General features: G+C 33.1%; 1 protein-coding gene across 3 annotated transcripts; it reads right to left on the bottom strand.

Annotated features, from left to right (window-relative positions):
* Window positions 1-40: 40 nt before the first annotated feature.
* Window positions 41-24436, bottom strand: LOC141459161 (uncharacterized). Of its 3 annotated transcripts, none has more exons than XM_074137875.1 (26): window positions 23499-24436; window positions 23037-23168; window positions 22092-22147; window positions 21213-21434; window positions 19571-19869; window positions 18588-18815; window positions 18281-18479; window positions 17940-18185; window positions 17029-17264; window positions 16320-16503; window positions 15441-15685; window positions 12230-12374; window positions 11657-11806; window positions 9780-9921; window positions 8683-8809; window positions 7917-8094; window positions 6907-7143; window positions 6539-6726; window positions 6100-6264; window positions 5277-5396; window positions 2103-2342; window positions 1519-1674; window positions 1238-1361; window positions 801-959; window positions 475-557; window positions 41-164 (listed from the first exon to the last, which is right to left on the bottom strand). In XM_074137875.1, exons 1-26 carry the CDS (start codon window positions 23638-23640, stop codon window positions 161-163), a joined length of 4407 nt encoding a protein of 1468 aa, XP_073993976.1. In that variant the 5' UTR covers window positions 23641-24436; the 3' UTR covers window positions 41-160. The 3 variants fall into 3 exon arrangements, with proteins under 3 accessions (XP_073993976.1, XP_073993977.1, XP_073993978.1); XM_074137876.1 differs by having other exon boundaries at window positions 7923-8094; window positions 23499-24435; XM_074137877.1 differs by lacking the exon at window positions 21213-21434.
* Between the last annotated feature and the right edge of the window lie 3562 nt (window positions 24437-27998).

The raw sequence follows: 27998 nt of genomic DNA, 5'->3' as shown, positions 1-27998 counted from the left end.
CATTTAGATGGGAACAAATAATACACAACTCGTTAAAAAATTGCTGTATATTTCTTTAATTTATTATTACGTTTATTTTACGTAGCCATTATTTTACTTCAGATAAATACAACTTTATTTGCCATCAAAAATACAGTAACTGACAAGCCAATACCTGCAACTAACTGCATCAAATAACAAAATAAGATACAATAAATTAACCTTAGATTTGTAATACATTAAACATAAATTCAAGGAACTGCCGTTTTATATTTTCAACATTGCAAAAAATTGAGCAAACTGGTGGAGGCTTCTCCAACGGTAAAGAATCAAAAATTTGGTAACTACCATTGGATAATTACTAGTGGAAGAAGTAATTACTTCTTTTTACCATGTACTACTTGTAAGCAAAAGTATATAAGAGTACATAATGAGTGAAAAACTGTGCGGAGTGCAATAAGTAATAAAGAATAAATTTAATATATCAACACTTACTACTTGCGGAGATAAGAGATCACCCATGCTCTTTCCCACAAATTGAACATTACGCTGCACAATTTCTTCAGCAAAGTAACATCCTGTAAGTTATACAGTAAATAATTAATTAAATTATTAATGTGAATTTGGGGTTCACACACAAATCTCAAAGTGCTAACATTGACCTTTTTTAAACTTAAAAATTTAAGTTCATGTTATTTCGCTTTTATATCTATAGGTCATTGTAATAAATTACTAATTAGAGAAGTGCGACTTCTGCAATGCTTTTTTAATATCTCATAATATTATACAGCCCAGGCATCAAAGTACTAGATAATACTTACGAATAACCTATGCAATTCCAGCGTTGTAATCTCCACGTTACACTTCCAGAACTCCCACCACACATCGTTAGAGATGTTCTTAATTTGGTCTATGGCCTTCATGATGATGTGGAACGAGCTTAGAGATGTGAGTTCAGTTTTTAAAGCGGTCACTGAATACTGAAAGAAAGAAAGGAGCGTCAAAAACTGTGATCTCTCGTTGCGGGCCACTCTGTTCATCGTTGGGAGATTATTGCTTGAAAGCTCTAAAGAATGTATAAAGGTGCGACCCAAAATGATAATAAGCTTCTAAGAAGGTTGACTTGAATCCGGGATCTCTGGTGGAGTCCAGGGCATAACCACCGAGCTTGTCACTATTCCTTATTATTATTTATTATTTATTGGTTATCAATACAAGTTACATCAACACTAGTGACATAAATTAAATTCGAGCTTACCTTAATTGCTCGGTAATTTTTCGTGAGGAAAAATTCTATATTGGAAATCATTGTGTGTAGATGCATCTTTCGCGAACATAGCAACACACTTTGGCACGTTTCGAAAATCGTTGGGAATTCCAATCTAAAAACCAAACCAAAACTCTTTTATGAGCACTCACTTGAATTTCACTCATAACAACCCTAAAGGGGCCTCAAAATGTCATTTTCGGTTAAAAAAATTAATAAACAAATAAAAGTAAAGTATTTAAAAAGTCAAAACTTTACTATCTAAATTTTACCTAGCACATCCTACATCCATAAATGTTCCAAATTTATATAATGCCTTTATGCTCAGTTCTATTTCCTCTAGTTCGCCTAAAGATTGTGCAAAGGTCGGCTTACATCGTTCGTATCTAGCTTTTTGTTCCAACAGTACCTGTAAGCATTCTGTCCACCTGGAAATAAGAAAAAATCGGTTCCTAAAGTTAAAAGGGAATGATACCTGGGCAGAGATAACTAAATAATGCTCTTCCCAATTTCTACCTCCTCAGCAGTTAGCAGGGAACAACTGGTGATGTGAAAACTCACATAACTTTTTTAAAATTACTGGTTGACACATTTATCATATTGGTTTTAGTTTTAACTAAAGGTCAGTTTTTGTAATGGCTAAAATAGTGAATAAATATATTCACTACATATTTTAATAAAAATTAAAATACTGCTAATTTAAATTCAGGTATTGGGTGGGGTCCGGGTGGGTGGATCTAGCCAATTTTGGTGCGAAATCCAGATCCCGACAGAGACCATTACAGGACGCATCTCACTTTTTAAAAAATAAGCAACGGATTAAGTCGTGAAACAAACTTAAAATGTTTACACTCACTTCATTTGGCATCTATTTATATTCTGAATGAATATTGAATACTTCTTTTCAATCTGCAATATTGTATTGAATATTATCTTGTTGGTTATTATGTGAGAATCATAGGAATATCGATATAAACTACGATCGATCACATTTCTCCCTTCGGCGAACGGTTCGCCAGCGTCTTGAGAGCCCTTTATATTTGGCAAAATGCTCAGTTTCTCTACAGTTTTCCGATCTTGAGTAGTTTCCTCTCTCCTAAAACGAGAATTCAGTAATTACTGCATATAAACTTTTAGCAAAAGAAAATCAATCCTTGTAAATCATTAAACTTTTTTCATTCAAATTAAACATTTTGGATAAATGGAAATTTTTTAAAATTCAGAATAAAAATGAATGATTAATTTTGTTGGAGATATAGTTTAATTTAATTAAAAACAATGTAAATTAAGTATGCAATGTTTAAAAGAAATTATTGGGAGAAAACGCCAAAAAAAAAAAAAAAAAGAACGAAGAAAAATCTTTACTTTGATGAGGACTTTCAACTTAAATCATTGTATCACAATTTTGCAATTTCGGCACGTTTCTGATCACCTTAAAAGATATTAACGAAATGGCATAGTTGTATATATATTAAAAATAAATTGAAGATAAACAAATTAAACTTACAATAGAATTAGTTTATGCGTCATATTCTCAAGATTGGTGGTTTTCTCATTGTGTTCAGTACAGACGGATACCTGGTCTAATCCTAATTCTTCGAGATCAACTTCTCTGATCAATACTTCAGATTTATCAACCACCGATTGCCACCATATTGCCCGTACGTGCGATCTATTTACTATGTCTGCATCGACTAAATTATAAGGTTCAGATGGTGCTGTGGATTCATAAGCTAGCGAAACGTCCTTAGATCTTGTACCAGTATCGTACAGATATTTGGCGAAATTAAATGAATATACAGTTTCATCTGACGAATCAAACTTAATGAATGGTTGATAATCGGTAGTGATTTCCTTCATTTCCGATTCAAATTGTTCGCAAACATCAGAGAGTACTTCATGGTTGATTACTTTTTCACATTGCTCCTGAAATTTCTCAATTTCTTCAGTTTCTTTCTGTGACTGATAACAAACTGAACATAGAATTGTTATATTTTTTTCAGCATCTGAAATTTCTTCAAAATATAAAGGTTCTTTGATGGGTATCTGGGCTGCTTTTGCTGATAGAGTAGCCATCTCATTTAGACCAAGTTCCTCAGTCGTGTCCTCTTCTTTCTCCTTGTCCGAGGAACTTAGGAATTCTTTCAGTGATAAACACGTTTCACTAGCAAAATAATCTGTTTTTTCTGCTCCATTAAGCTTTTGGCCATCTTCAGAACCCTCATCATCACTAACGGTTAAAATTCTATCAAAATCTGTTTGTGGCAAATCATCACACCAAGCATTACACCAAGTTGTGTTGAATGCTGTATAACCGATATAATCTTTAGCAAGATGCGCTTCGGAAAATTTATAACTTAATTTGGTTATGTGTTTATTAATATTTTCATTCTCAATATTTTTCAATGATCTCGGTGATAAAGTTTCGTTTGTTAAAAATATTCCCATTTCGGGATAATAATTGTCAATTGGGGTAATTTTATTAAAGCTAGAAAATAAAATAAAGGATAATAAATAAAAAATGAAACGCAAGTTCTTGAAAATTGCTGACTCCAAGCCTGGCTAATGATTGAGCACTTTCTCCAACAAACGTGACATTGTTACTCTGCCACAATAGCTTAGCCTCAAATAAAATCTAGTGTGAACCACCACCACTTCCTCTTACTTCTATTCTCAAAGTTGTAAATCACATTTTTTTTTCAAAATCCGAACGTTTTGATTTGCAAGTGTAGATTTTCTATTTTTGGTTTACGGAAAATATACGTTAAAGGTTTTCGGAGTATGAAAAGCGGTTTTTAAAATCTGGTCTGCATATGTTAAGTGTTTGTGTTTGCTGTAACTAAAAAACTGTAAGTAATTCTCTAACAATAGCAAAAGATAAATGAACTTTTTTTCATGTAGTTTGATTGCGAGTAGAGCCTGACTTTCCATACAATTTTAGCGGTAATTTGTCAAACTTTTGGCATGATGCACAAAAAACTTTGTAAATTACAGTTATTCGGCTTAATTTTCTTTCGGTTCAATTAGGAGCGCTTAATTCGGTTAGTTTTGTGATTTTTATATTTCAATCGAAGCTTTCAGAAGGGATTCTGAGCTGAGTAGCCAAGGGGAGAAGGTCGACCCAGGAGCAAATAATAACGAAGTAGGAGGGAGAACTGACGGCTAGAGAAGCGATTCAAAAGATGAAGTAATGTGGAAAGAAATGTTAAAAAGCTGTTTGGCTGAAATAAATCTGAGGGGTAAAAAGAATATTAACTACCATTTTGAACGTCCCCATAAATGGCTTTCTGACTGTTGAAAATATTTAGGGTACAGTATTCACTCACTGCAAAACAATTCCTTCATTTATGTTTATATCGTAATAAAAATAATTTTTATTTATCGATAATAACTAATGGTATATTTTAATTGAAATGGAACACGTCTTGAAACATAATCACAAGAATTAAAGAAGAAATTACTCTCAGTGACTGTCCTTAGATACTAAAAATTGAAATTCAACTGAAGTGTGTCCATTATCGAAGCCACTTTTTGATGATTGATTTTCACTAAAAAGCAAGATCTAGAAGATATTATTATATAATACTAATGTAGCATGAAAGTACTAATAATCTATATAGAATCTAGATCTAAATCTAGATAAAACTACTACATCATATCCCTAGGCAATCATAGACATGTTCTCACATACATTTTAGTCGCCTGCTACGCAAGCAGGGATTACTGATGGCGCATTCTGATGATCCATCTCTAGGACCACACTATCATCTCTAGTTCTGAATTAAATAAAGTGACCTTTGGTATTTGAATAACGTACATAATCTTTAACTTGGATGTTTTGGACATAAAGCAGCTCTTTGGAAAACAGTTCAGTTTGGCAGACTGGCTGAAATCGTGTAAGCTCATTACAGGCCTGCACCCAGTGATCTATGGTTAAAGACATCAATCGCCACTAAGAAACAGTGAGACTACAGGAAAATTTTGCTAATTCTATTCTTTCTAAAGTGATGTGATTAATAGTATATATTACCACATAGGGCGTTCCCATTCCGGGGATCGGTTATTAATCGAGAATGAAATGCAGCTTTCCTTCAACACTCTGGGCACTGGATGCGCCGTATAATTTAGCCAGCGTGGTAATCCTGATTGACTGCAACAGTACAACAGTAGAATAGTAAAACTGACACACTATGTTATAATAAACGGATATAGTTCTTAAAAGTGTAATGACTTTTTCTCTCAATAGGCTACATTGCCTACTACTTACTAAATTTTCCTTAACTGAGTAAGAGGTTAGGCCTGCCATAAATCACATTTTTCAATAAATAAATTTGACTAGCTATACTATCCACAATCCTGCAGCGCCACCATCAAATTCGCAATTAGATTTTCATCTTAAATATTATCTATCGCCCCAGAATACCCGTTTATCATTTTTTCCGGAAAAATGTATCAAATATATGTGATTGTTCGTTATACAAGTAGTGAGCATAGTAGGCTTGATACAAATTGTTGGAACTGTTTTCGAGAAAAGTTCGAGAACACTGACACTTTCTCTTTCAACATACGTATGAGGTTACTGGCGCCTCAAGTGTTAGCAGCATCTGGCACTGTTCATCACCTGTGAAGGAGCTCTCGGGAAGAGAAAATCAAGAGCAGCTCGCTGAACCCGCCTTCTTCCCCTATTATTACAATTCCTCATGCCTATCTCTTACACCTATTGCCAGAATTTAAATGGTCAATTTTCATCAAAAATTTGGTTACCCAAATAATGCCTAGTGGTATAGATATAGTAAATATCATTAATGTTAATAAAAACAAATTACACTAAAAATTATTAAAAAAATAAATACCATTTCACTAATCCAAATAGGGTATTAGCGAGAAGTTGATGCAAAAGGTTCATATTTGGTTTAGTGCGCATTTTACCCTCCACAAACTCCAGTTCTATGATGAATCTGGAAATTATATTTCCATCTAGCCACTGCTTGTACTGAGATAGATCGTTTATTAATGAGCTGCAAGAAGAACACTGTCTGAGGCGAAGTGTTGATGAGTGGTTTTGCTTGTTGTAAATCATTGTGAAATCATTAAACTCATTAAGCATTAAAAAATATTCATAAAGTTGTCTGGTTGCCGCAGTATTTTTGCTACTGCCCATATAAATTATAATTTTTTGTTCATTCATTAAATCGGTAATTTTTTTTTTACTTCTTATTATTAAAAGGAAACGGATAGAATCTTTGTCTTTCTAAATTAAAAAAAAATTGTTCAAATTTAGGGCAAGCTTACCGTACAAGGCAGTCTCTGAAAGTATTTTCAACTTTGTTATAAAATCCAGCAAATAATTCATGGCTTCCGGTATGGGTTCCATAAAGTTCCCATTCTAATCGAACCACTTCTTCAGTAATATTCGAAAGACATTTTCTTAAAAACAACTGGCGCCCTTTTTTGGCCCTTTCAAGGTTTTTGAAGTATTTCTATAATTTAAAAATGTTGGCTGTACAACATTCATATGACTCTCTTAGCAGTTTAGCAACTTATGTAATTTAGTATTTAATTTTTCTTGAAATTTAGAATTTTATTAATAAGTTGTTTAAGTACAAAATTTATTTCAAAAATGGTAAACCAAATCTGATTTTCGAAAACATTAATTTTACCTGAGGTAATTGAATCTCGCGTGGAAATTTAAAATTGCTGTCTAGCAGTTCTTTAAAAGTTTTATTTATTTCCTTTTTCGTTTCTGTGATTGCTCTATTCTTCTTATTGATGATCATAAGCCTTTGATCAACACTCTTCATCCATGAAGCCAGCCAAGACCTACCCCAGGTGAACGATTTACAAGCATAACGCAATGTCACATCTAGGGGCATTATGTACGGTTTAAGTAGTGTAACCTGAAAAAGAATAAACAAGAGGTTAATTAATTAACTTATTGCAGCACGTTAAAACTTCGAATTTGTTTTCTTTCAAATTTCCTAAAGGAACCAAGGTGGAGGCCAAAATTGTTTTATCGCAAGATATGGAAAAATCATTTCTTTGCTGAGATATTCTTAAAAATGCTTCATCGATTTTCTCCAAGAAAAATTATTTTTGGGGGGTTTCATTTAAGTGCAACAAATGATACTTCTATGAGTCTATACTATTCATTTGGCTGTTGGACGTTGGACCTGTCTGAAAATGCTTCCGATAAGCCTGAACGCACCATAGTGCCGAACTCCTTTTTCCAAATATCATCACTATCAAATTTTAAAAAACCAACGCCCAGCAGTAACTTATTAATGTCAGGATATCTTCCCTTTTTGTTTCACACCCACCAGACATGTGTTAGTAAGTCCACAGAACTTCTTTAGTTAAAAAAAAAGATTTTATCAACTTTTTATTAAACCCTGTTGGTTCTCACCGAGCTTAGAGGCCTTGATCACTTCATTTGACTAGTTCGTAGAATAGTAGAAGTGTAGCGTGAATTGTTTGATTTAACTGTTTAACACAGTTTTTCACACAGAAATGTGTAAATTACTTGCTAATTTTTGTAAGTCATAAAGATTAATTAAACACAGTAGGGAAATGTCAGTTTTCTTGTAAATATGAAATGTTGAACAGTTGTTGATGTAAGCTTAACTGTTTAATGACTCCTAATAAATAAATAAGTATAGTAGAAACTAGATACACTTGCATGATGTCTAGGTAGAGACTCGTAGAGTTTGTCATTTTTATTCAAAGTTAACGACATCACTTGAAGTTTTTTGACAATGGATTTCATATGCGGCAATATATTTTCAAATTCTTCAGGTAGCGTGTATCCAAGTGACTGTAACTGATTAACTTCTGACATTAAATCATAGTATCTGAAAAGAACAAAAATCCGTCGTGAAACACTTATACTACTTTCTCTTAATGTAATAATTACAAAATCCTTAAGCGCTTAATAAATTTAATACGTTTCAGCAACAGTAAATACAAGTGGAGAGCATTAAGGGTTAGCAAAAATGAGGGCGTCAGATGTATAAATGATGTCAGAATTCAGTTAGGTTTATTCGTTGAATGTAAAGCGAAGGTCAAAGACAGATCATGCTTGGAGCCGAGGGTTGTCGTTTGAGCGGGCACCCCTCTCGGGAAAAATAACTGGTAATTACAAACTACTTAATGTTTCAGCCATAATTATATTAAACAATATGAATAAAGGCACAAATATCAATTAAGATAGATAACAACAGAAATCAGTTTTAAGTTGTTCGTTCTGACTAAAACTCATTTTCGTTCATAAAATCCGCTGTAAATTACTAGACCACGCGGTACTAGTGCAAGTACCAAGCACTTGCTAGTGAAGGGCAACTTGGTTATTTACAAAATGTTTTTCTTGGATTCCCAATTTTGGCAAGGTTACAATACTTACCTTATCTAGTAGGAGAAAGTAAAAATAGATGAATTCTTACTTGCTGTCAAAGTTGATTACAAACTTGAGGTCATGATCAAACAGCAAGTCTCTGCCGCCCTCTTCCCAAAATGGGTGCGCTTTGTTCAGATCTTCTGCACCATAGCCTACGACAGTGTCGGCTGATTCTGTGTAAATAAATAAAAAAAAAAATTATGTACATTGTTATAACTGAGGTACCAGGCGTCTCGCAAGGCAGAATTCTTGGTCCCTCGGCAGCACCCGTATCCACATTGATATCCATTTAGGCTAACAATGCCACTACTCTATGCGCAAACTGGTCGCATCCCCAAATATGTAAAGACAATTTGCTCTAATAATTGAATGGTGCTTTCGCTGGCGTTTACGTTTACACTGATACGAGAAAATCGTAACTGTACAGGTTAACAACCAGCACATAACCAACAAAGTGCGCCACAAGGGGTTCTACCTTGCGATTGAAACTAACTTGGAACTCATATACATGAATGAAAAGATAAGAACTGAACAGTTGTTGGAATTTCAGAATCCTGAAATTGAAAAAGAAGAATAGGTTTGGATAATACATTTGATTTTATCCGTGGTAGCGCGTTTTGTTTATAGTATCCCAGACCTGATCCATAATCAGAGGTAGATTAGTCAGTGTTTTGTAGAGATTCTGACTTCATGTTTCCATCTCGCACTAAACTTGCTGATCCAGCAGCTCCCAGGTCTATCAGTTATTGCCTCTTTCTGGAAGCGCTTTCTTTTACTATATTGCCCCAATATCAGCGGACAGTGAGCTGTATTGACAGCCAGAACTCTCCAGTAAAAGAAAAACAAATCCACTGGCTGAAATCTGGAAACTGCTCTGCAGATATTCCAGCCTAACAACATTACATACATTCAGCAGAGAGAGTGCAAGTGTGCACGACTTGGAGGTTGCAATGATAAGGAAGAAAATACTAACAAAGCAAACTATTTGATTTAAGTGGACGCTATGATGAACTGTAGTCACAACATTTTGACTTAAGACCACATTCTCTAAGCATCATCAAAAATCCGAAATCTCTTGCTTACCACTTCAGTGCTTTACCACCATCTATTATACCCGTAAGGCATTTGACAACAATTTCTTACCTCCGGGTTTATGAAAAATTTGTAAACATTTTGTGCTGCATATGTCACTGAAATCATTCTTGTATCTTTTTATGAACTGCTGTATGTACAAGTATTCCAAATTGGCCGCTTTTTGCACATTGTAATTCTTCCATTTTTCACCCTAGAACGAAGCAAATTAGACTTTTTTTAAAAAAAATCTCTTACTGATGAAGTTTTTTTTTATTATTATTAATATTATTATTTAATTATTATTATCAGTATTTATTATAATCATTAGTATTATCTTAGATAATTATTTTTTTAGGAGCTCAAATACTATAAAAATATGCAAAAAAAAATATAACGTTCCATTTGAAAAAAAAAGTTGGTTGCTGTATTTCGGGATATCCGGGTTTAAAAAAATGGGTCAATCACTGAAAATAAACTAGACTAAAAATGATTAAATACGTGTTTTTTATTTTTTCGAAATTTACTGCCGTTTAAAAAAAAAGTGGGTGGAGCATATAACTCTGGTCACCCTGTATATATTAAAACTGTCAATTCGGGCAGTTGTATAAGGGTTGATCGTCAAAAACTGTACGAAAAAAGGGAACGTTGAACAACACCCAACTTTCTCTACTTCTATAAAAGATGAAATTCACAAATTTTCTTTAAAATATAAAGCAAAAGTACGTTTACAAAAGTAATTTCTTTTTAACTACGCTGACAAAACAGAGGTAAAGTTACCAAAAATAAGCAAAATCCGCGTTTTCAGAAAATGTACTTGTTTTTGTTACCTTTTTTGTAAACAACGTAGCGCCTAAACGCGCAAACTGATGAATGAGGTGTCGATTCGAAATTTCATGTAGATGTGCCTTTTAGGGGTCTCGAAGTTATACATCGAATAGAAGAAGAGTTAGCACCATGTATGTAAGGCTACTTCAAAATTATTATTACAAATAACTCTGGAAATCTCAGTCCGCTTGTGATGAAATTTGGCAGGATGAAAGGGTTGGGGCTCCCGTAAGTAACATTAAAGCGACGTCCTGATCTCACACCTACTAAGGGGAAGTGCTGCATTCATCCAACATATCGTCGCGTCAACCGATTTTCGTGAATGAAGCGTCATTTGATTCAAATATTATATAGATTTTCATTATAGAGGTCTCGACGCTGTGCATCGCTAACACGCGAGCAAAACACGCTGTAAAACAATTAATAATAATAGCTCTATTAATCTTATACCGACATTGATAAAATTTAGCTCGCAGGAGTGGATAAAGCTTCTCTATGTGCTATTTTCAGCTGAAATAAATCTTTTAGGATCCCTGGAGTAAACCATTCAAACCTATATATCTCTCGTTCTATTGTTCCGATTTTACCGAATTCTTTACCGAATTATAGAGAAAACTTAGATTTATAAATGGTATGAATTTCAATGTTTTAGTGATAATAGTTCATGAGATATTAAAGGTTAAATTTTGGAGGTTTTGTAAATTGTTAAAATTATAAACCTCTATATCTCCCGTACTATTGTTCCGATTTCACTGAATTCTTTACAGAATTGTAGGGAAATGTTAGCTTTATAACTGGTATAAGTTTCAATGTTTTAGTCGTAATAGTTCATGAGATATAGAAGGTAAAATTTTGAAGCTTTTGCAAATCGTTGAAGTTTTAACCTCTATATCTCTCATTCTATTGTTCTGATTTGACTGAATTCTTTACCGAGTTTTAGAGAAATGTTTGCTTTATAACTTGTGCCAGTTTCAAATGTTTTAGTAATAGCCTTGACCTATTAAAGACATAAATCTCTCTTTTATTCATTACTAAATCACTTACAGAGTATCAGTCTTAAACTTTTGATGTCTTAACACCACAATGTTCGTGAAAATATGCAAGATCAATAAAATACTTACCAGAACTGTTTGACTAGAATTAGCAACTTCTGGTACTTTGGTTATCCTTTTAAATATGCCATAAGAAGCACTCGCAATGAATCTCAAATAGTACAAACGATTTGTGTAAAATGGAAAAACCTTTATCCTAGGAGGATGTGGACAGCATCTCTGCAAAATGGTAATTTTTTATCAATTATCACCAACTTAAAATGATTGTTAAAATTTGCTGTCAAAAGCCAGTGCAAGTGTGTAAGAATTAATCTGGGTTTTAATTGTAAAGGGAACATATCGTGTAATGTGAAGCCAAGCACGTGTAAGTGCAACTCTGTGACTAATTAGTTTATTAATTATTCGTAACTGGTCTAGTTAACCTTATTGTATGTTTTGCACTATTGTTTCAGTTGTAAATATAAGAATATTTTACTGCCTAAATCGACCTACATTTCAAGGTCTAAAGTTTATTGTAATATGGTGTTTCTAAACATAAGATGTTGATAAATTTGAAAGCTCACGAAACTTCTTTAGTCAGGAAACGGCCACTTATTTAGGCACTCCAATATTAAATGGTGAAAAATAACATACATTACTTACAACAAGGATATCGTGAAACTCGTTTGCTTCCTCTATATATTTGTCCATTATCTTTGGGTATTTACTCATTAGCTCATCACGCAAGAAGAACTGAATTTTAGTCTTTTCATGGTATTTTAGGTATTTCAATGTCCGCAGGGAACTCCTAGAGAATGAAATATTTTTTAAATTTTGAACTTTGTGTCAGTTGGATACAGTTCGTAGAAAAACTTAATATGCTTTATGCATATTTCATCTTTTTTTACTTGTTAAGTATAACATCTAGTAAGATCTCCTTAACAAAAACTTACAGTTTAAAATGTTAAGTATAAGGGTTGACTAAACGCCAAAAGGTACACAAATCAGCAAGTACCCAACATTTCATTAATACTTCATTAATATTTAAGTAATTCTACTGCATTAATTTTCATTAATAAGTTATGTTTTAGAATTTATTAGATGTCACAGACCCTTATGCTGGCCATTTTCGTCTACAAAATATATGTTCAATTAGCACTGTAGATTGACTGTAATATCTAGTTATCTTTAATAATCAAACTATTAATTACAGGTTAAAAAGAAAACATTATAAAAAATAAAAAAAAAATATGAGGCTAAAAAATTCAAAACCTTTTTTAGAAAAAACTTACACCAACATACATCAATGATTTTGTTTATTTTACTTATTTATTTTTATTTTTAAATAAAAATCGTCGGTTTAAGTTCATTCTTCGATTAAAGTAATTGCTATTTTATGTAGTAGTCAAACGTTTATAATAATAGGTAATAATTATCTGGCTTTATCGCAAATAATATAGTTTTCTTCAATTACATTCTCAATCTAGATGTTCTTCCCACAATGTTGTATATATGTAATATAAAATAAATAAGATATGCATATTTTTAGGACAGCTAATTATTCCAGTATTTTACTATAAGTAAAATTAGGGGGACTAAATTAAATTACAATTGAGAAATCAATAATTGTTGTTGAATAATCTACTTGTTATTAACTGTGTGTTATTTGTGCTCACGAATATTTCGGTAAGACGAATTCAAGACAGTAGCCTACTCTAACTTTGTCTTTTTCTACTTTAACATGCATGTACGTATATGTGATTTATCATAATTATAACAAAAAAATATTATAAATGAAGTGGCCAGCATAAGGGTCTGTGACATCTAATAAATTCTAAAAAATAACTTATTAATGAAAATTAAAGCAGCAAAATTACTTAAATATTAATGAAGTATTAATGAAATGTTGGGTACTTGCTGATTTGTGTACCTTTTGGCGTTTAATCAACCCTTATACTTAACATTTTAAACTGTAAGTTTTTGTTAAGGAGATTTTTGTACCTTTTGGATAGATTTTCCTTTTTGTCTATTTCACAAAGTTACATACCTGCTTTACAGATTTTTTTAAAATTTGGAATAAGCAATTCTATCATTATAACCTGATAAGGTGTTAAGTCGGAACCGTAACTACCACTGGAGAGATCTTTTTAAAGAATGATTATAGTTGCGGTCCTCAAAACCATCCTCAATAACAATTTTTCTGAAAAAGCGTTTTGAATAACATAGGAAGGTATTTGTACGTAAATAGCAGAATTAAACTGCGATTTAAGTACTTCCTTTTAAGAGGAGTAAGAAAAATAAACTTGATTGCAGTACTTCTCCCTAAAAGGCAAAGAGGCAAAGATTTTTTAATCGAACGACAATTCATTGATTTAAATCGGTTCACTCATTGATAATTTAAACGATTGCAGTACTTCCTCTTAGTAGGAGCAAGAGAATCGGCAAGGTAGAGGAGCTTTAACCACTTATTCGAGCTGAATTTTATCAAAATCGGACTAAGCGTTATAGAAATATTGGTAATAATAGTTTTAGAAAGGGCCTTATTTAGGTGGGGCGAACTCCCCTCCTTATGAGGCACGGCGTCGAGACTTTAAGCACTTAAAGTGCAAATCTGTACAAAATTTTAATTCGAATGACACTTCATTCATGAAAATCGGTTCACGTGTCGATAATTTGAAACGATTGCTATACTTCCCCTTAACAAGTGTAAGAGCTGATCGCCGCTTTAATGTTACGTAGGGGAGCCCTAACCCTATCATCCTACCAAATTTTATCAAAATCGGGCCAAGATTTATAGAGTAATTAGTAATAATAATTTTGGAGGAGGCCTTACATAAAGGGGGCTAACTCCTCTCCCATTCGATGTACAGGATCGAGACCCCCAAAAGGCACATCTACATAAAATTCCGAATCGAATGACACTTCATTCATGAAAATCGGTTCGCGCGTTTAGGCGCTACGTTGTTTACAAAAAAGGTAACAAGAAGAAGAAGAACAACAACAACAAGAAGAACAAGAACAAGAACATTTTTTGAAAAAGCGGTTTTTGCTCATTTTCGGCAACTTTTTTCTCGAAACCTATTAGATCTGGGTGGTTGCAAAAAAATTACAGTCATAAAGGAGGGGATTTGCCCTTTATTTTAAAGAAAATTTTTTTCTATATCTTTTATAGAAAAATAGAAAAAAATTGTCAAAGTTGGGTGTTTTTCAACGTTACGCTTTTTCGTGCAGTTTTTGACGATCAACCCTTATACAACTGTCCTACCGGACAGTTTTAATGTGCAGTTGTAAAAGTCTTAAATACAAATAAAAAAAAGGAGAACATTTTAAACAAATTGAGATTTGGAGTGTGTTTTAATTTGATGTGGGCATTATTAATTGGTTTGATTTTTATGTAATACATTACCAATATTAGAAAAAAAGTACATAACCAATCAACATTGTATATCTCCCAAGAATCATAAAAGTGGAAAATGAGTGTCCCCAAAAAAGCTTTGTGTTTTTATAAAACAAGGAAATGCTACTCTTTGCTGGAAAATAGTATATAGAAAAAAAGCCTTACTGTTTAATGAATTTAAAAGATTGAAAAATATACATATAGTAGCAATGGTGTTCTAATAGATATAGAAAAATTTCACATTTTCAATACCTAACAGACAACTTGATTATGAAGGAGAAAAACTTCAAAAAATTACTAAAAATAAATATATATTTTATTTTCGATAACCATTGATAACACAGATTACGCTCAAAAATTACATTTTTTTCTTGCTTTAACTGATGGTTTTCTTTATCGCTAGGAATTAATGGCTTTAGAAACGGTCCTGGATCCAGGAATTTAATAGTGGATATTATTAAAATAAATGAGACTCACGCTAGATTTTCAAACGTTAGATCTATGACATCTATCGCCAACACGCTCAGCTGACGTATAGCTGTCCAGAACCATTCGTTTATCGCAGCATTCTCCTCTGCGTTCACTTCAAAGATATTTAAACGTGTTGTAAATAGCTGAGTCATTATATCACGGAGGCTGCTTTTCAGCATATTTTGGTAAACCATCATACGTGGTAATGTTGGGAATAATGTTCCAAATATGTGTTTAAAATAACGTAGTACCTGCAAAGAAAAGAAAAAAGAGCAATATACTAGTGATGAGTTTAAGAAAATGGAAAGTTTGGGATCTCTAAAAGCGTAAACATTTGATCTCTCTTCGTTCAACTGATGCAAAAAGTTTGTTTCTGCACAGGCTATTCATGTCTGATTCAAAATCTTCAACAAGAGATCCAAGTCGTCTCTTTTTCTTGGATTCAGCACTTCTGACAACTTCTGAAGCTAAATCTTGCACCAGCGCCAAAATACCTTCAGGTAAATTAGGCGTGTCGCACCCAACAATAAAATGTCAATTTAGAAAGTCTAAGGGAGGATAAAATGCGAATTTAGTTTTTTGTTCTTTTGCTTGCAAAGCCAATAGCTTGGAAAGGGCATGGAATTGTTGACGAAAACTTGGGTTCTATTCCTATACACTCAGCTCAGGACTATACCCATCAGGAATGTTGTCTTATTATCTGATTCCCCCTAACGCAGTAAGTTTAAATTCCCCATGATGGTGTGGATAGGCATCATCGCCTTATGGATAGATTGATACTAAAAGATGGGAAGAAGATTCATTTATGGACATAAATAGATTGGGCCCAGGATAGTACCATAAAGAAAACCTATAGAGAACAAGAAAACAGATTGTTTTGCTGACCTTGGCCATAATGCTGAGCCTCAAACAATGCTCCCTTACTGAGTCGATGTAGCGGGTGTATTGTTGTCTCTCCGTGGTTCGTCCGTAGATGAAATCATAGAATTGGATATCGACGTATTCTTTGTAATCTGTTAGTAATTTTGGAATTTTCTTGCATAAACGTTCCAGACATTTTAACTTTAATCTGCAAAATAATAATTATTTGTAATATCACTTTTTTTTTTTTACATAATTTCCAATCAACATCTGGAATCATGGGATCCCGGAGTTTTTTTAAGTACACTGCTGGGTTCAGAACAGTGCTGTCTCATTTTACAGACACCTCTATCTATCACCGATTAGTGTGCTATAAGAGGCTCCAAGGAAGAGAAAATTTAAGGGCACGCTAGAGTTCAATGCATTAACCAATCTTTAACTTAGGACGCGTTGACACTTTAAGAAGTCGGTGTTCAAAGTCTACTCAAAGTTGGCAATGGACTTTCACAAATGGTGACCGGAAGGAGCTATGGTTTAATAAAAAGTTACTTTTGATTGATCAATGCTGCACCATTATTAAGTAGATACATCGAAATGCAGCGACAGAATTTTAATTGTATGTCCTTATTAATTAAAACTCAAATTAAAATACCGGTCTTTTTATTAATGCCTCCATTTTTAACTATTCTCATTAACTATTAACAATTCAAAATAAATTTAATTAATTATTTACTTGGGCCAACTTTCGTAGAACAATTTCTCGCAAACCCTTATAAACATTGGTGCGAGTTTTTCATGAATGTTCAGTACAATACTGGCAACAGAAAACTTCTCCGTTTCTTCAAGTGATGTCAACTGATTGAAGTTCAAATGTCCTTTAGTATAGAAGGTACGCAGCATTGTAGAAAATGTGTTCAGATTTGCCCAGGTATTCTCCAGAGAGTTCAAATTCTCACTTGCTGTCAACATCTGTGAAAAATATTCCAATAAATTAATAAAATTAGACCTTACCTTTACAGTCTCCAGAAACCCTATTTTTTTCGGCGCATCGACTGGCTTGGTCACAGAAATTTTTAAATACATCTTTCTAGAAATTTTCCAAAATAATGTTAACAGAGTACAACGTATGGGCTGTTTGAGTATGGCAGTGGTGATCGATAACACCAGCATCGTTAGTAGCAGAGTTACTAACATTTGGATCATCACAGCTCTACTTTGAAGGAGAGACGAGAATATGCCACGACAGGAAGAGATGTAGAGGAGAACGTTCGAAAGTAATTAGAGGCGCTCAACCTAAAATTGAGGAAGAGTTGAGTTGGACGTTGCTGAGGCTGGTAAAAAATTGAGTAAAACTGGACTACAGGAGGAACCAATAACTTCGCTCCCTAACAGAGTTGTTTTAAAATTATTAGAAAAATTATTTCTTGAAATCCGCATCATAAAACCGACGCATTATAAAAATCACTTGACGTCTGTGCAGCTTTGTAAAGTGGCTTCTAAACTCTGCATTTGTAAGGCCTGTTCAAGTTAAGTTTCAGATGAAATTTTGCAAATTATGAAAGTGGCGGAATGAATATATCATTTCACCCAAAATAAGATGTAAAAGTATGCATAGCTTAATAAACGCGCTGCTGGCTTCCTTACCTTAATATCCTCCAAAAACGGTCGCATAAACAGAGCAGTGTAATAAAAGCGTCGAAAATTCAGCCGCAATCGCTTTGTTGCTTTAATAAATTGCATATACAAATTTGGATTTACACATTTTAAGATTTTAACTATATTTCTCGTTGTTGCAGTCTTTTCAACATGTGCAAGAATTGGCCAAATTATCATATACGTATTTTCGGATGCATAATAAAGCTGGAGTATATTCTTACTCAGATCAGTATTCTACAAAAAGCATTGTTAAAGATTCATTAATGAATTGAGCATTTTAATTATATGTTTTTCCCTTTGCTTTTTTTTCGTTTTTTTAAGCTATTTACCTCTAACAGATTACAAATATTACTGATGTAGTTTGTCCAAGGAACTACGTGAATTATCAATGCTTCGCCAAATCTAGCATCTTCCTCAAGAATTTTGAGCTGTGTTTTACGTTGTAAACCATGTTTGTTGATTAACGCAAAAAGACCTACATCTGCTGAGGATAATATAACTTTACTCCAATTCTTGGTTTCAGTATATCTATAAAAAGTAGATACATGTTTATTTGAGGAGACTTTTAATTAAATGAAAGAGAGTAAAAGCAAGACAAGACAAAAAAACAACTTTTTCTTTTTAAAGTCGCTATACCTGCTGACTGCGTTGATTACTTCGTTGAGAGATTCAAGTAGGTGGATTTTGAAGGGTTCGGCTATTGGCGCAAATTCCACTAGCGGATCTATTTTCCTTTTGACGTAGATATTATACCTTGCTTCCAGAAATAAATGGGCTACATCTTTGTAGCGCGGGTTTTTTACATCACCTGTTAAGATAGTCCTCAATGAGTACATCTTCTTCACGTCATGTTTTCTCTGCTTTCTGAAATTGACAAATTATAAAAAACATATTTTCTCTTTTCCTTATTTTTCAGGTCTTTACCTGTCTATATCTAAACACCAGTTGGAAAACAGTATTTTTGTTTTCTTTGTTGTAAAAAACCATTTCAAAATATTTGACATTGTGGAGTACACTCTGAGATTTCACGTGAAGCGCTTTTTCTTAGAATTTCAACATTTTTTTGGCCGAAAATTCCTAAAGTACTCAAAGGTATTCAAATAAATTAACTGTATTATAGATAAAGGATGAAAATGGCGGCAAAATTAGTTTACTTAGCGTGTTGGGGGACAGACTTTTAGTTACAGTTGTACTCTGTTGAAAGAAGCTACTAAACGTGTGTTATCGTAAAGTGAAATAATGCTTGCTTTTTCAGGCCGGCTTTATCTACTACCTAAATAGGTGTCACGGACGAAATCGTCTTGCAAAGTATTTTACATGAACTTCTAATATTAAATTAATAAAAATCTAAGGCCTAGATCGGGAATCGAACCCAATAAATTAAGCCTTGCGAGCCACGTCTCTGACCGCTCGGCTATCGTGGCGACATAGGTATGTGTTATGGATCTCGAATGATAAAAAATAACGTATTTAACAAGAAAAATTTTAAAATATTTTATATATTATATAATAGTTTTTATGTTTATATATGTCCAGTGAAATGTGAAATTTAAAATCTGCAAGATCTGAAGGGAATTAACAATAGTAACAGTGAAAATTAACAAATAATTAACACTTACGTGATAAGTTGATCAATTTTATATCGTGAAATGTGTTCCAGATCGCTTTGTTGGATATATTCTTTTAATTTTAAAATTTTCTTTTTCATCAACACTTTGTTGATAGATTTCATGTAGACAAGACAATTGTCGACTCCCTGACATTCAAGCAGTTTGGACAGATGTGTGGGACTAGTCAGTAGTTCTGCCGGGTACATCATGTTTCGTAATATATCATCCGGATGCTTCAAATAGCTACTTTCTTCCATGGCCGCGTATGATGGATCCATAAAGCAGTCTCTTATGCATAAATAATGAGTCTGTTAAAAATAAAAAGCATTTAACATTTTGAATTCCAGTTGCTGGGTGTAGGCAAACAAAATCATGTTGATCTCTTTGTCAAACTTTCCTGAGGCACGGATAAATGCCCTTATCTGTAGGCAAACCAGTCAAACCTGTTTTAATCTTCATAATTGTATGTTATTCTTTTCGCTGGAGTTTATTTAATTGAAAAGTTAGTGTTGCACTCGATTGAATGCTTTAGGTCAAAACTCAAGATATTCCACTCACCCTACCCACTTCACTTCAGTTTGTACGTTCTCATCTATTCAGTGCTTTAACTCAAAATGAGTTTTCGATAGACACAAATTTTTAAAAAACCTGAATATTGCTGTAAAATGAACCTTCACCTTACAGCAGCTACGTTCTGACGATTAAAGTTTGACTCTTGGATCATTCCCGATTTTTTTTTTGAAACATAATTTTTACTGGGATACGCAAGCGCTAACCAAGAAGAGAGTGGTACATGAACTTGGGACCTCCGCGTGGTAATCCAATACGCTAACCGCATAGCTAATCCCTTCCCTGATTAAATTCATATAAATATTGTTAAGAATTTATTAGTTATAAACGACCCTAATACTGGCCATTTTCATGTACAAAATATTTGTACTGTGAAGTGTAGTATTCTATTTCTTCCTAGTTATTTGCACAAACGTTTAGGGGTTCATGAAAGGTACTAAGGGGACTTTCCTGATTCCTTCTTTCACAGCTCCAGAAATACAATACCAAACCTCAAATAGCCTTCTTGCAACATTAAGAAACGCCGCTTAAACACTTTCCAATCACTTACTATTCTCAAGATGCACTATCATTCTACTGGCTGCGCTTTCAGGTTTAAGTATGTAGTGTCATTCTGTAACTTTTCCTGAAATATGGCGACAGCGGCTAATGGTATAATTAGAAACTATCTGTTTCGCAAACACATGGGCTTCAGATTGTGACTTGGATCTGACTCGACAGTTTTCAAAAAAAAAAAACACACAATAGTGCTTTTTGGACAAAGGCCGTATCCCAAAATTAAGTTTTTTAAACCAACATCGGGCAATTTGCTGATCTAGGACATCTTTTCATTTTTCCCCCTCTTAGTCAATACAAAATTAGTATTTATTATAAGACTGCGATATTTTTTGAAAAAACAAAACAATTGTTTCCCAGTTAAACTTAGCATTAGAAATGGCGTATAATTCGTATGAAAACACAATCAGGGTCTGAAAATTAATAAAATGTTGAAGGTTGTAAAGTTCATCAAGCTCCTTTTTCATTTAGAAGTAAATTTGCTTATACACCAATTAAAATGGTATCGGAGAGGCATTGTACACACCTTGAGTGTATAGTAGATACATCTGGGGAATCTACCGTTGAAAGTGCCGACTAGGAAATACCCCGGCATTTCGGCTTCTGCTTCCTTGTAGCATTCAAATAAGGGCACTGGCGCGTTGTATCTCCTAAGTACGTAGGCATACATCGTGTCGTCTTTCAGTGGTTTAGGATAACCAAAATGTCCATGCAATTGATCATAAAATTTTATTCTCTTAATCACTTTCTGAAAACGAAAAACCAACATACTAAAAAAAATGTCTTTTGAATAATGATGCAAAAATGATTCAATTCGGCCACTTTTTAAATCGCATTAATCATTTACAAGCATAAACTAAATGTAAAAGAACTGTCGTAAACTTAGTGGACATAACTGAACCCAGTCGATGGAGGATTAAGAGGAAAAAAGAACGCACCAACTTAGTTTCTATAATATCTTAGTAATCTATAGTAATCTTAGTAAGTATTGTCAAACCAATTCTATTATCTGTAGTCTGCATAGAAGCTTATATTTCGTGAGCATAAGGCCTAGGTTCTTTGTGCATAAGGCCTAAGCTGTGGTCTAAGGACCTCAGGTATCAGGTCTTAATTGGATTTAAGAACTAATTTCTCCAAAAGACACGATGACCGCACTAGACGATGTCAAAACACAAACTATTTGAGATGCATGTTCACAAGTTTTTCTCCTTGCAAACTCCACTTCGAACGCTCGCTCCCAGGACATAGCGTATACCAGAATAGGATTGTTAAAAACGGTCCATATCCCACCCCCACTAGAATAATATTCTTACTCAGGATTTCCCCTTATCTTTACCCACAGAAAGAGAAAATATTGCCCTCATTTCTTAATAAATCAGTATTAGTAATTAAAAGGAGCACTTACTTTCAGCTTGACACATTCCGTAATTTCAACATCATATTTTTCGACTCCTTCCACAGCTAGAACAGAGAAATATCTGGCATGAACAGTCACACCTCCCATACTGCAATAACTACATTTCTAATTGGCCCATTTTCTTCAAATTAACAGCATTTTCCGTATTTTATAGTCAACGCTGTTACTTAAAGAAAATGGTTTAATTTTAGTTGTTTAACTTTTGTTTTTACGTAATATTTGATTTTATTCTTGGACGCGTGGACTGCGATAGTCAGAGGCTAATATTTTATTTACTCATCGACTTCGGCACAAGTGGAATAATTATAACAGACATCTACACATTATGTACTTATTTATCATACACTGACAATGAAGAGAAACACGATTGATCTGTTTATTGATTTGGCTTTGCACTCATACCTTTTAAAGTATAATTTTATATAATTTGTTACATCATTCTGTGATTAATTATTTGATCGTCTATTTACAAACAGCAAACGTTTATAAATAAAAAATATTCGCTCAAACGTCGAACTATTTCTAACATTTCTTAAGACAACAGTTTAGCTTTTCTAAGCTTCGTTGCCACCGACAGATACACAAAGTAAACATTCATGAAATTTATTTCAGGCTAAATACTCCTATTTGCCTTCAATGCCTAACCGTTCTATGAAAATACAGCAACAAAACGAAGTGACGAAAGGTTTAAAGAATGTCATTAAAGCAAACTTTACCGGAGATCACGCATTCTGAAAATTGCATTTTCTTCGTTGCACATTGGATGATAGATTTCAGCCGAACAACTTAGAAACAGAAGCAACAATAATACCAAGTTTGAACTCTAGCAGACTTCAGTCTCCAGTTTTCAGCAGACTTCAAAACTTGAATTTCTAAAGAAAACTCAATTTGGAAACAGTAAGTATAGTAAATTACATGAGAATTTTAATTTACCTGTAGGTGGACTTGCAATGTCGCCAGCGGTGAATAATGGCATTCTTTTCGTGTGGTGTCTTTTGCCTTCAGTCGTAGTCCCATTTATTGTTGCATCTCTGGCAATAATGTTTGCAGCTTTACTACTTTTTGCTGTCAACCAAAAGTGAAATAAAAAGCTAGATAACATTATAGACTCATGAGGAGCAGATAAATATATTTATAAAATTCTCTGATTTATTCGGGTGACACCTCGGTATTACAAAAGGCTTTTTCTGAATCCTCTAGCGCACATTGCACAATATGACTGCTATTGTAACTATCTTTTGGAAGACAGAAAGGTGGCATGCAGTAGTCATTCACAGTGCATTATATTTCACTTACGAACTTAATAACAGATTTATTTTCTGTTACCTGAAAATGGCTTTAAAAAAATAAAAATACATTGTAAAAAGAGAAGAAATCTACTGAATGATCTCGTACCTCCAATCGACATCTTCTTAGGTGGCACCTTCAGCGTTTTTAGTGGAGCTTTACCGCTAGCCTTTCTACCTTTCTTTCTCGACTTTGTTTCGGGGGCAGGTAGCACATTCCTTGTAAAAGTCTTAATCTTGGTCACTGACATTAACACAAAACAAAAATGAATCAGACGGTGTATTCTCCGCCGTTCTATGAAGAGGTAGTATTGCAATCATGTCATATTTTCAAAAAAAAAAAAAATAGTTTTCAACAGAACTATGTATATTTCGATCTTCTTGAATATGAAAATGTGTTTTTGGCTCTAACATTGTCTTGAAATTACGTTCTACATAATTTAAGATGAAATTACTAAATATAAAACACATTTTATAATCAAACACACAACAACTTTATTATTGTAAGTTTGGTTTCACAATCTTATTAAAGTCATTCAAAAATCACGTAATGCTATTTTTAAGAACCCTAACCTTCCATGAATCTAAAACCTTCTAACCTGTTAACTCGATCAACCAAAAAATATTAAAAGCGTTAAAAGCTTCACTAGGATTTAATATTCTAAAAAAATCGTGTTACGAATATTAGAATAGAATAGGCTTGGTAAATTACCGTCAGCCTAGAGTTGCTGGTACATTTACATAACTGAAAAAATAAAAAAATTCAACTAAAAAATAATATTCCTTCTAATTTACAATTGATTAGCTGTTGTATTCAGCTATGAGAAAAGCCCGATACTTGTAAGCGGTAATATGGTATTAGAATAACTGTTTCCATCCTCCACCATTCAACAGGAATATGACTTCGGAAAAGTTAGATACTTTATCCTCAGCCACTTTACTCTACATTCGGTCAGGGACTGGACAGACACCTACATAGTGGTATAAATCCTCCTGTTCTTCTCTGTTACACAGGGCACATAGTCTCTGTTGCTCTGATCTAATTACATTGTTATTAAGAGAGATTAATTGCCCACGTAATTTAAAGATCACTCTTATGAAGTTCAGCTTATTCACATCACTTATGTAGCGCCTGCCAGCTGGATCCAGCATTATTGGATCTTTATATAAACAATAGCATCTGGACTCATTTGCCCTCTCAACCATTGCACTCCGAAATTGTGTTTAAAGATTAGAGAGAATGTCATCCAAATTTATGTCATCATAATGTGAAAAAGTAACACCATACTTAATACATAAATCAAGGTTATCCTTGTGCCAATAAATATTATATTTAATTATTTTCTGTGCGAGGATCCTCGGCAATCTCGTATTCGGCATTACAAACACTTTCTTTAAATACTTAAAATGAAGCTGCAAAGTGTAGAAGTAAATTGGAAGAAAATCAGATTCATGGTAGGCTATATATCGAGGGGTACAAACGGCTAGAGAGAACAATTATTTTATAAAAAAAAAATTAACTTTTCTATATCCTCGAAATTTTGATAGCCCCACACCGGACCTGCGTAACAAATAACTGAACATTAAATACTTCTTTAAAGGTACAATGATAGTATTTCTGACTCCGTCTTTACTAAAATTATTTTCAACTTTTGAGAGAAAACTCTCCTGCGAGAGTTAACTACTCGACAGATTTTTAAGAAATTTTGTACAATTATAGACAAAAGTTGTATCCATGTACAGGTGAAATCTAAACGAAATCCATCGAGTAGTTTTTTAGATATTTGATGTTAAATATTTCACTGTTTCAGGGGTATTTCTTTCTCAGATTGCATCTCTAAACTGTTTACAGGTTTATTATTGGAAAGATTGCAACTTTAGTTTAATGAGAATGATATTTTGAATGAATGTCAGGCTGGCTTTAGAAGGGGATATTCGGCCAATGATCAAATATTTAATTTGTTTAATATTATAAAAATAAAAACCCTGAAGAAAAAGCAAAAATTATATTGATTTTTTATTGATTTTAAATCAGCCTTTGACTCGCCAGAAAGAAATTCCTTATATTATAAATTGTATGCACAGGGTGTTTCGTGTAAATTTATCGAAGTTTTGAGAGGTTTGTATGGTAATACCGAGTCTGAGGTCTGGACACAAAACGGTGTGACGGCAAGTTTCAGTACTATGATCGGCCTTAAACAGGGTTGTTTGTTGTCCCCCACACTCTTTTCGCTTTTTTTAAATGATTTTTACGACTACATTGAGGGGGTAACTATGGTGGCGGGCATGAAGATCAGGTGTTTACTCTACGCGGATGATGGCTAGCGAACCTCTGGTCAGCGAGTGCTGGAAATTTAAAGGAAATAAAATCGAAATTACCAACAAATATAAATATTTAGGAATATGGTTAACGCCTCAGTTATCTTTAAAACATCATTTTGAAGAGAAGTTACGTGCTGCCAAATTTTGTATTATGTCAGTTTATAGTAGAATACTTAAGAACAATAACATTCCTATATCAGCAAAATTTAAAATTTTTAATAGTGTTTTTAAATCAATAATTTGCTACGGTGCGCAGGTTTGGGGATTCATGAGAGTGGAAATAGTGGAAAAATTAAATACGTATTTTCTAAAAAGGCTTTTTTCTCTTCCGTGGAATTCTCCTAATTATATATTATATTTGGAGACTGGATTTCAACCTCTGTTTTTTTATACATTTAAACTGCACTATGACTATGTTCAGAAAAGTTCTCACTTTACCTGACGAACGCCTTCCTAAAATATTAGCTAAAGAAATTATAGCCGAGAAACTATTTTGGTATATAAGGAATACTTGTCGATGTGTAGAAGTCATGGCTACAATGAATTACATTATAATGTGGATGGAAATTTAATGGACGGCTTGTTAGGTGGGATGAGACTTTCTTTCAAAAATGATCTTTTAAATAGAGTACAGAATTCTAGGTGGTACAGTATTTATAAAGAACTTTCATTTGATTTTGGGCCTAACCATTATATAACAGATACCAATAGTTTGTTTTTTATTCAAAATATAATTAAAATTAGAGGTTCTTTATTTAATTTAAATTACAGAGTTAGCCGTAGTGAAGAAGCTCAGATATGTTCATTGTGCAATTTGCACGAAATAGAAGATATTTTTCATTATATAGCAGTGAGCCCGATTTTGACAGAGTTCAGAAAGACATGTTTTGGTAAAGGCGTACTAGAAAAAAATGAATTTATTCGCTATATGAACGGTCATAACTGGGAGAAACTGTATAAATATAATGTAACGGCTGGTAAATACAGAAATTTTTTGATTAAGGAATTTAATTTTTAGTTGGGTAGAATTTAAATTTTTGTTCGATTGAATTTAATTTTGTTTGTAATTCATTTTGCATTAGTTATATTATTATTCTGAGATGTACACATGAATGTATTAATAATTAGATACAGTACAATTGAGTAGGAGTCAACTTCTGCTGACCGACTTCGATCCATCCAGTAGATGCTTCAGATTATAATTAAATTGTGTTTTTGTAAATTTAAAAAAAAAAATAATAAAGCATATTATTATTATTATTATTATCATTATTATCATTATTATTATTTCACTGTTTCAAACGAAACGAAAATTTAACTCCAAATATCTCGTTAACTACTAGACAGATTTTTACGAAATTTTATACAATTATAGACAAAAGTAGTTTCCATATACAGGTGAAATCTAAACGAAATCCATCAAGTAGTTTTTGAGATTTTTGAAGTTAAAAATTTCAATGTTTTAAACGAAACCAAAATTTAACTCCAAATATCTCGTTAACTACTAGACAGATTTTTACGAAATTTTATACAAATATAAACAAAAGTTGTTTCCATATACAGATGAAATATAAACGAAATCCATCGAGTACTTTTTGAGATATTTGAAGTAAAAATTTCACGGTTTTAAACGAAACCAAAATTTAACTCTTAATATCTCGTTAACTACTACACAGATATTTACGAAATTTTATACAATTATAGACAAAAGTAGTCTCCATATACAGATGAAATTTAAACGATATCCATTGTGTAGTTTTTTAGATATTTGAAGTTTAATATTTTACTGTTTCAAACGAAACCAAAATTTAAATCTTAATATCTCGTTAACTACTCGACAGATTTTTACGAAATTTTATACAATTATAAAATTTCGAACACGGCTCCTACGATTCCTTTAAACTCACCTCGCATACGAGATCTGTAACTTTTATCTAGAACCATTTTCCAGGGAAATTTGATTAAGGTTACTTCTGCGAAAAGAGAGTGTGTAAGTCCAGGGCTTGATTTAGATGACAACTGGCCCTAGGCTATTCCATTTATAATGCCCTTTCACCTCCCATTTTTAAGTTTGTAAATTACATGAGAAATAATAAAAAAATCACTACTGTGATATATGTATATCAATATGTTAAGTGCTAATATATAATGTTATGTTTTTAGAATAGTGTAATTTTAATGCTGCTAACAATTTGAATGTAGACCCCTCTTGATCTTGAGGCCCTAGGCTGAAGCCTAGTTAGCCTATAGGAAAATCTGTATTTAATTTTTAATTGGAGATTATAAT

Source organism: Rhodnius prolixus, unplaced genomic scaffold, assembly GCF_049639745.1.
Source record: "Rhodnius prolixus isolate KJV_2025 unplaced genomic scaffold, Rpr scaffold_11, whole genome shotgun sequence".
Taxonomy (NCBI): Eukaryota; Metazoa; Arthropoda; class Insecta; order Hemiptera; family Reduviidae; genus Rhodnius; species Rhodnius prolixus.
The sequence above is the reverse complement of the archived record's forward strand: the minus strand, read 5'-3'. Positions and strand labels throughout refer to the sequence as shown.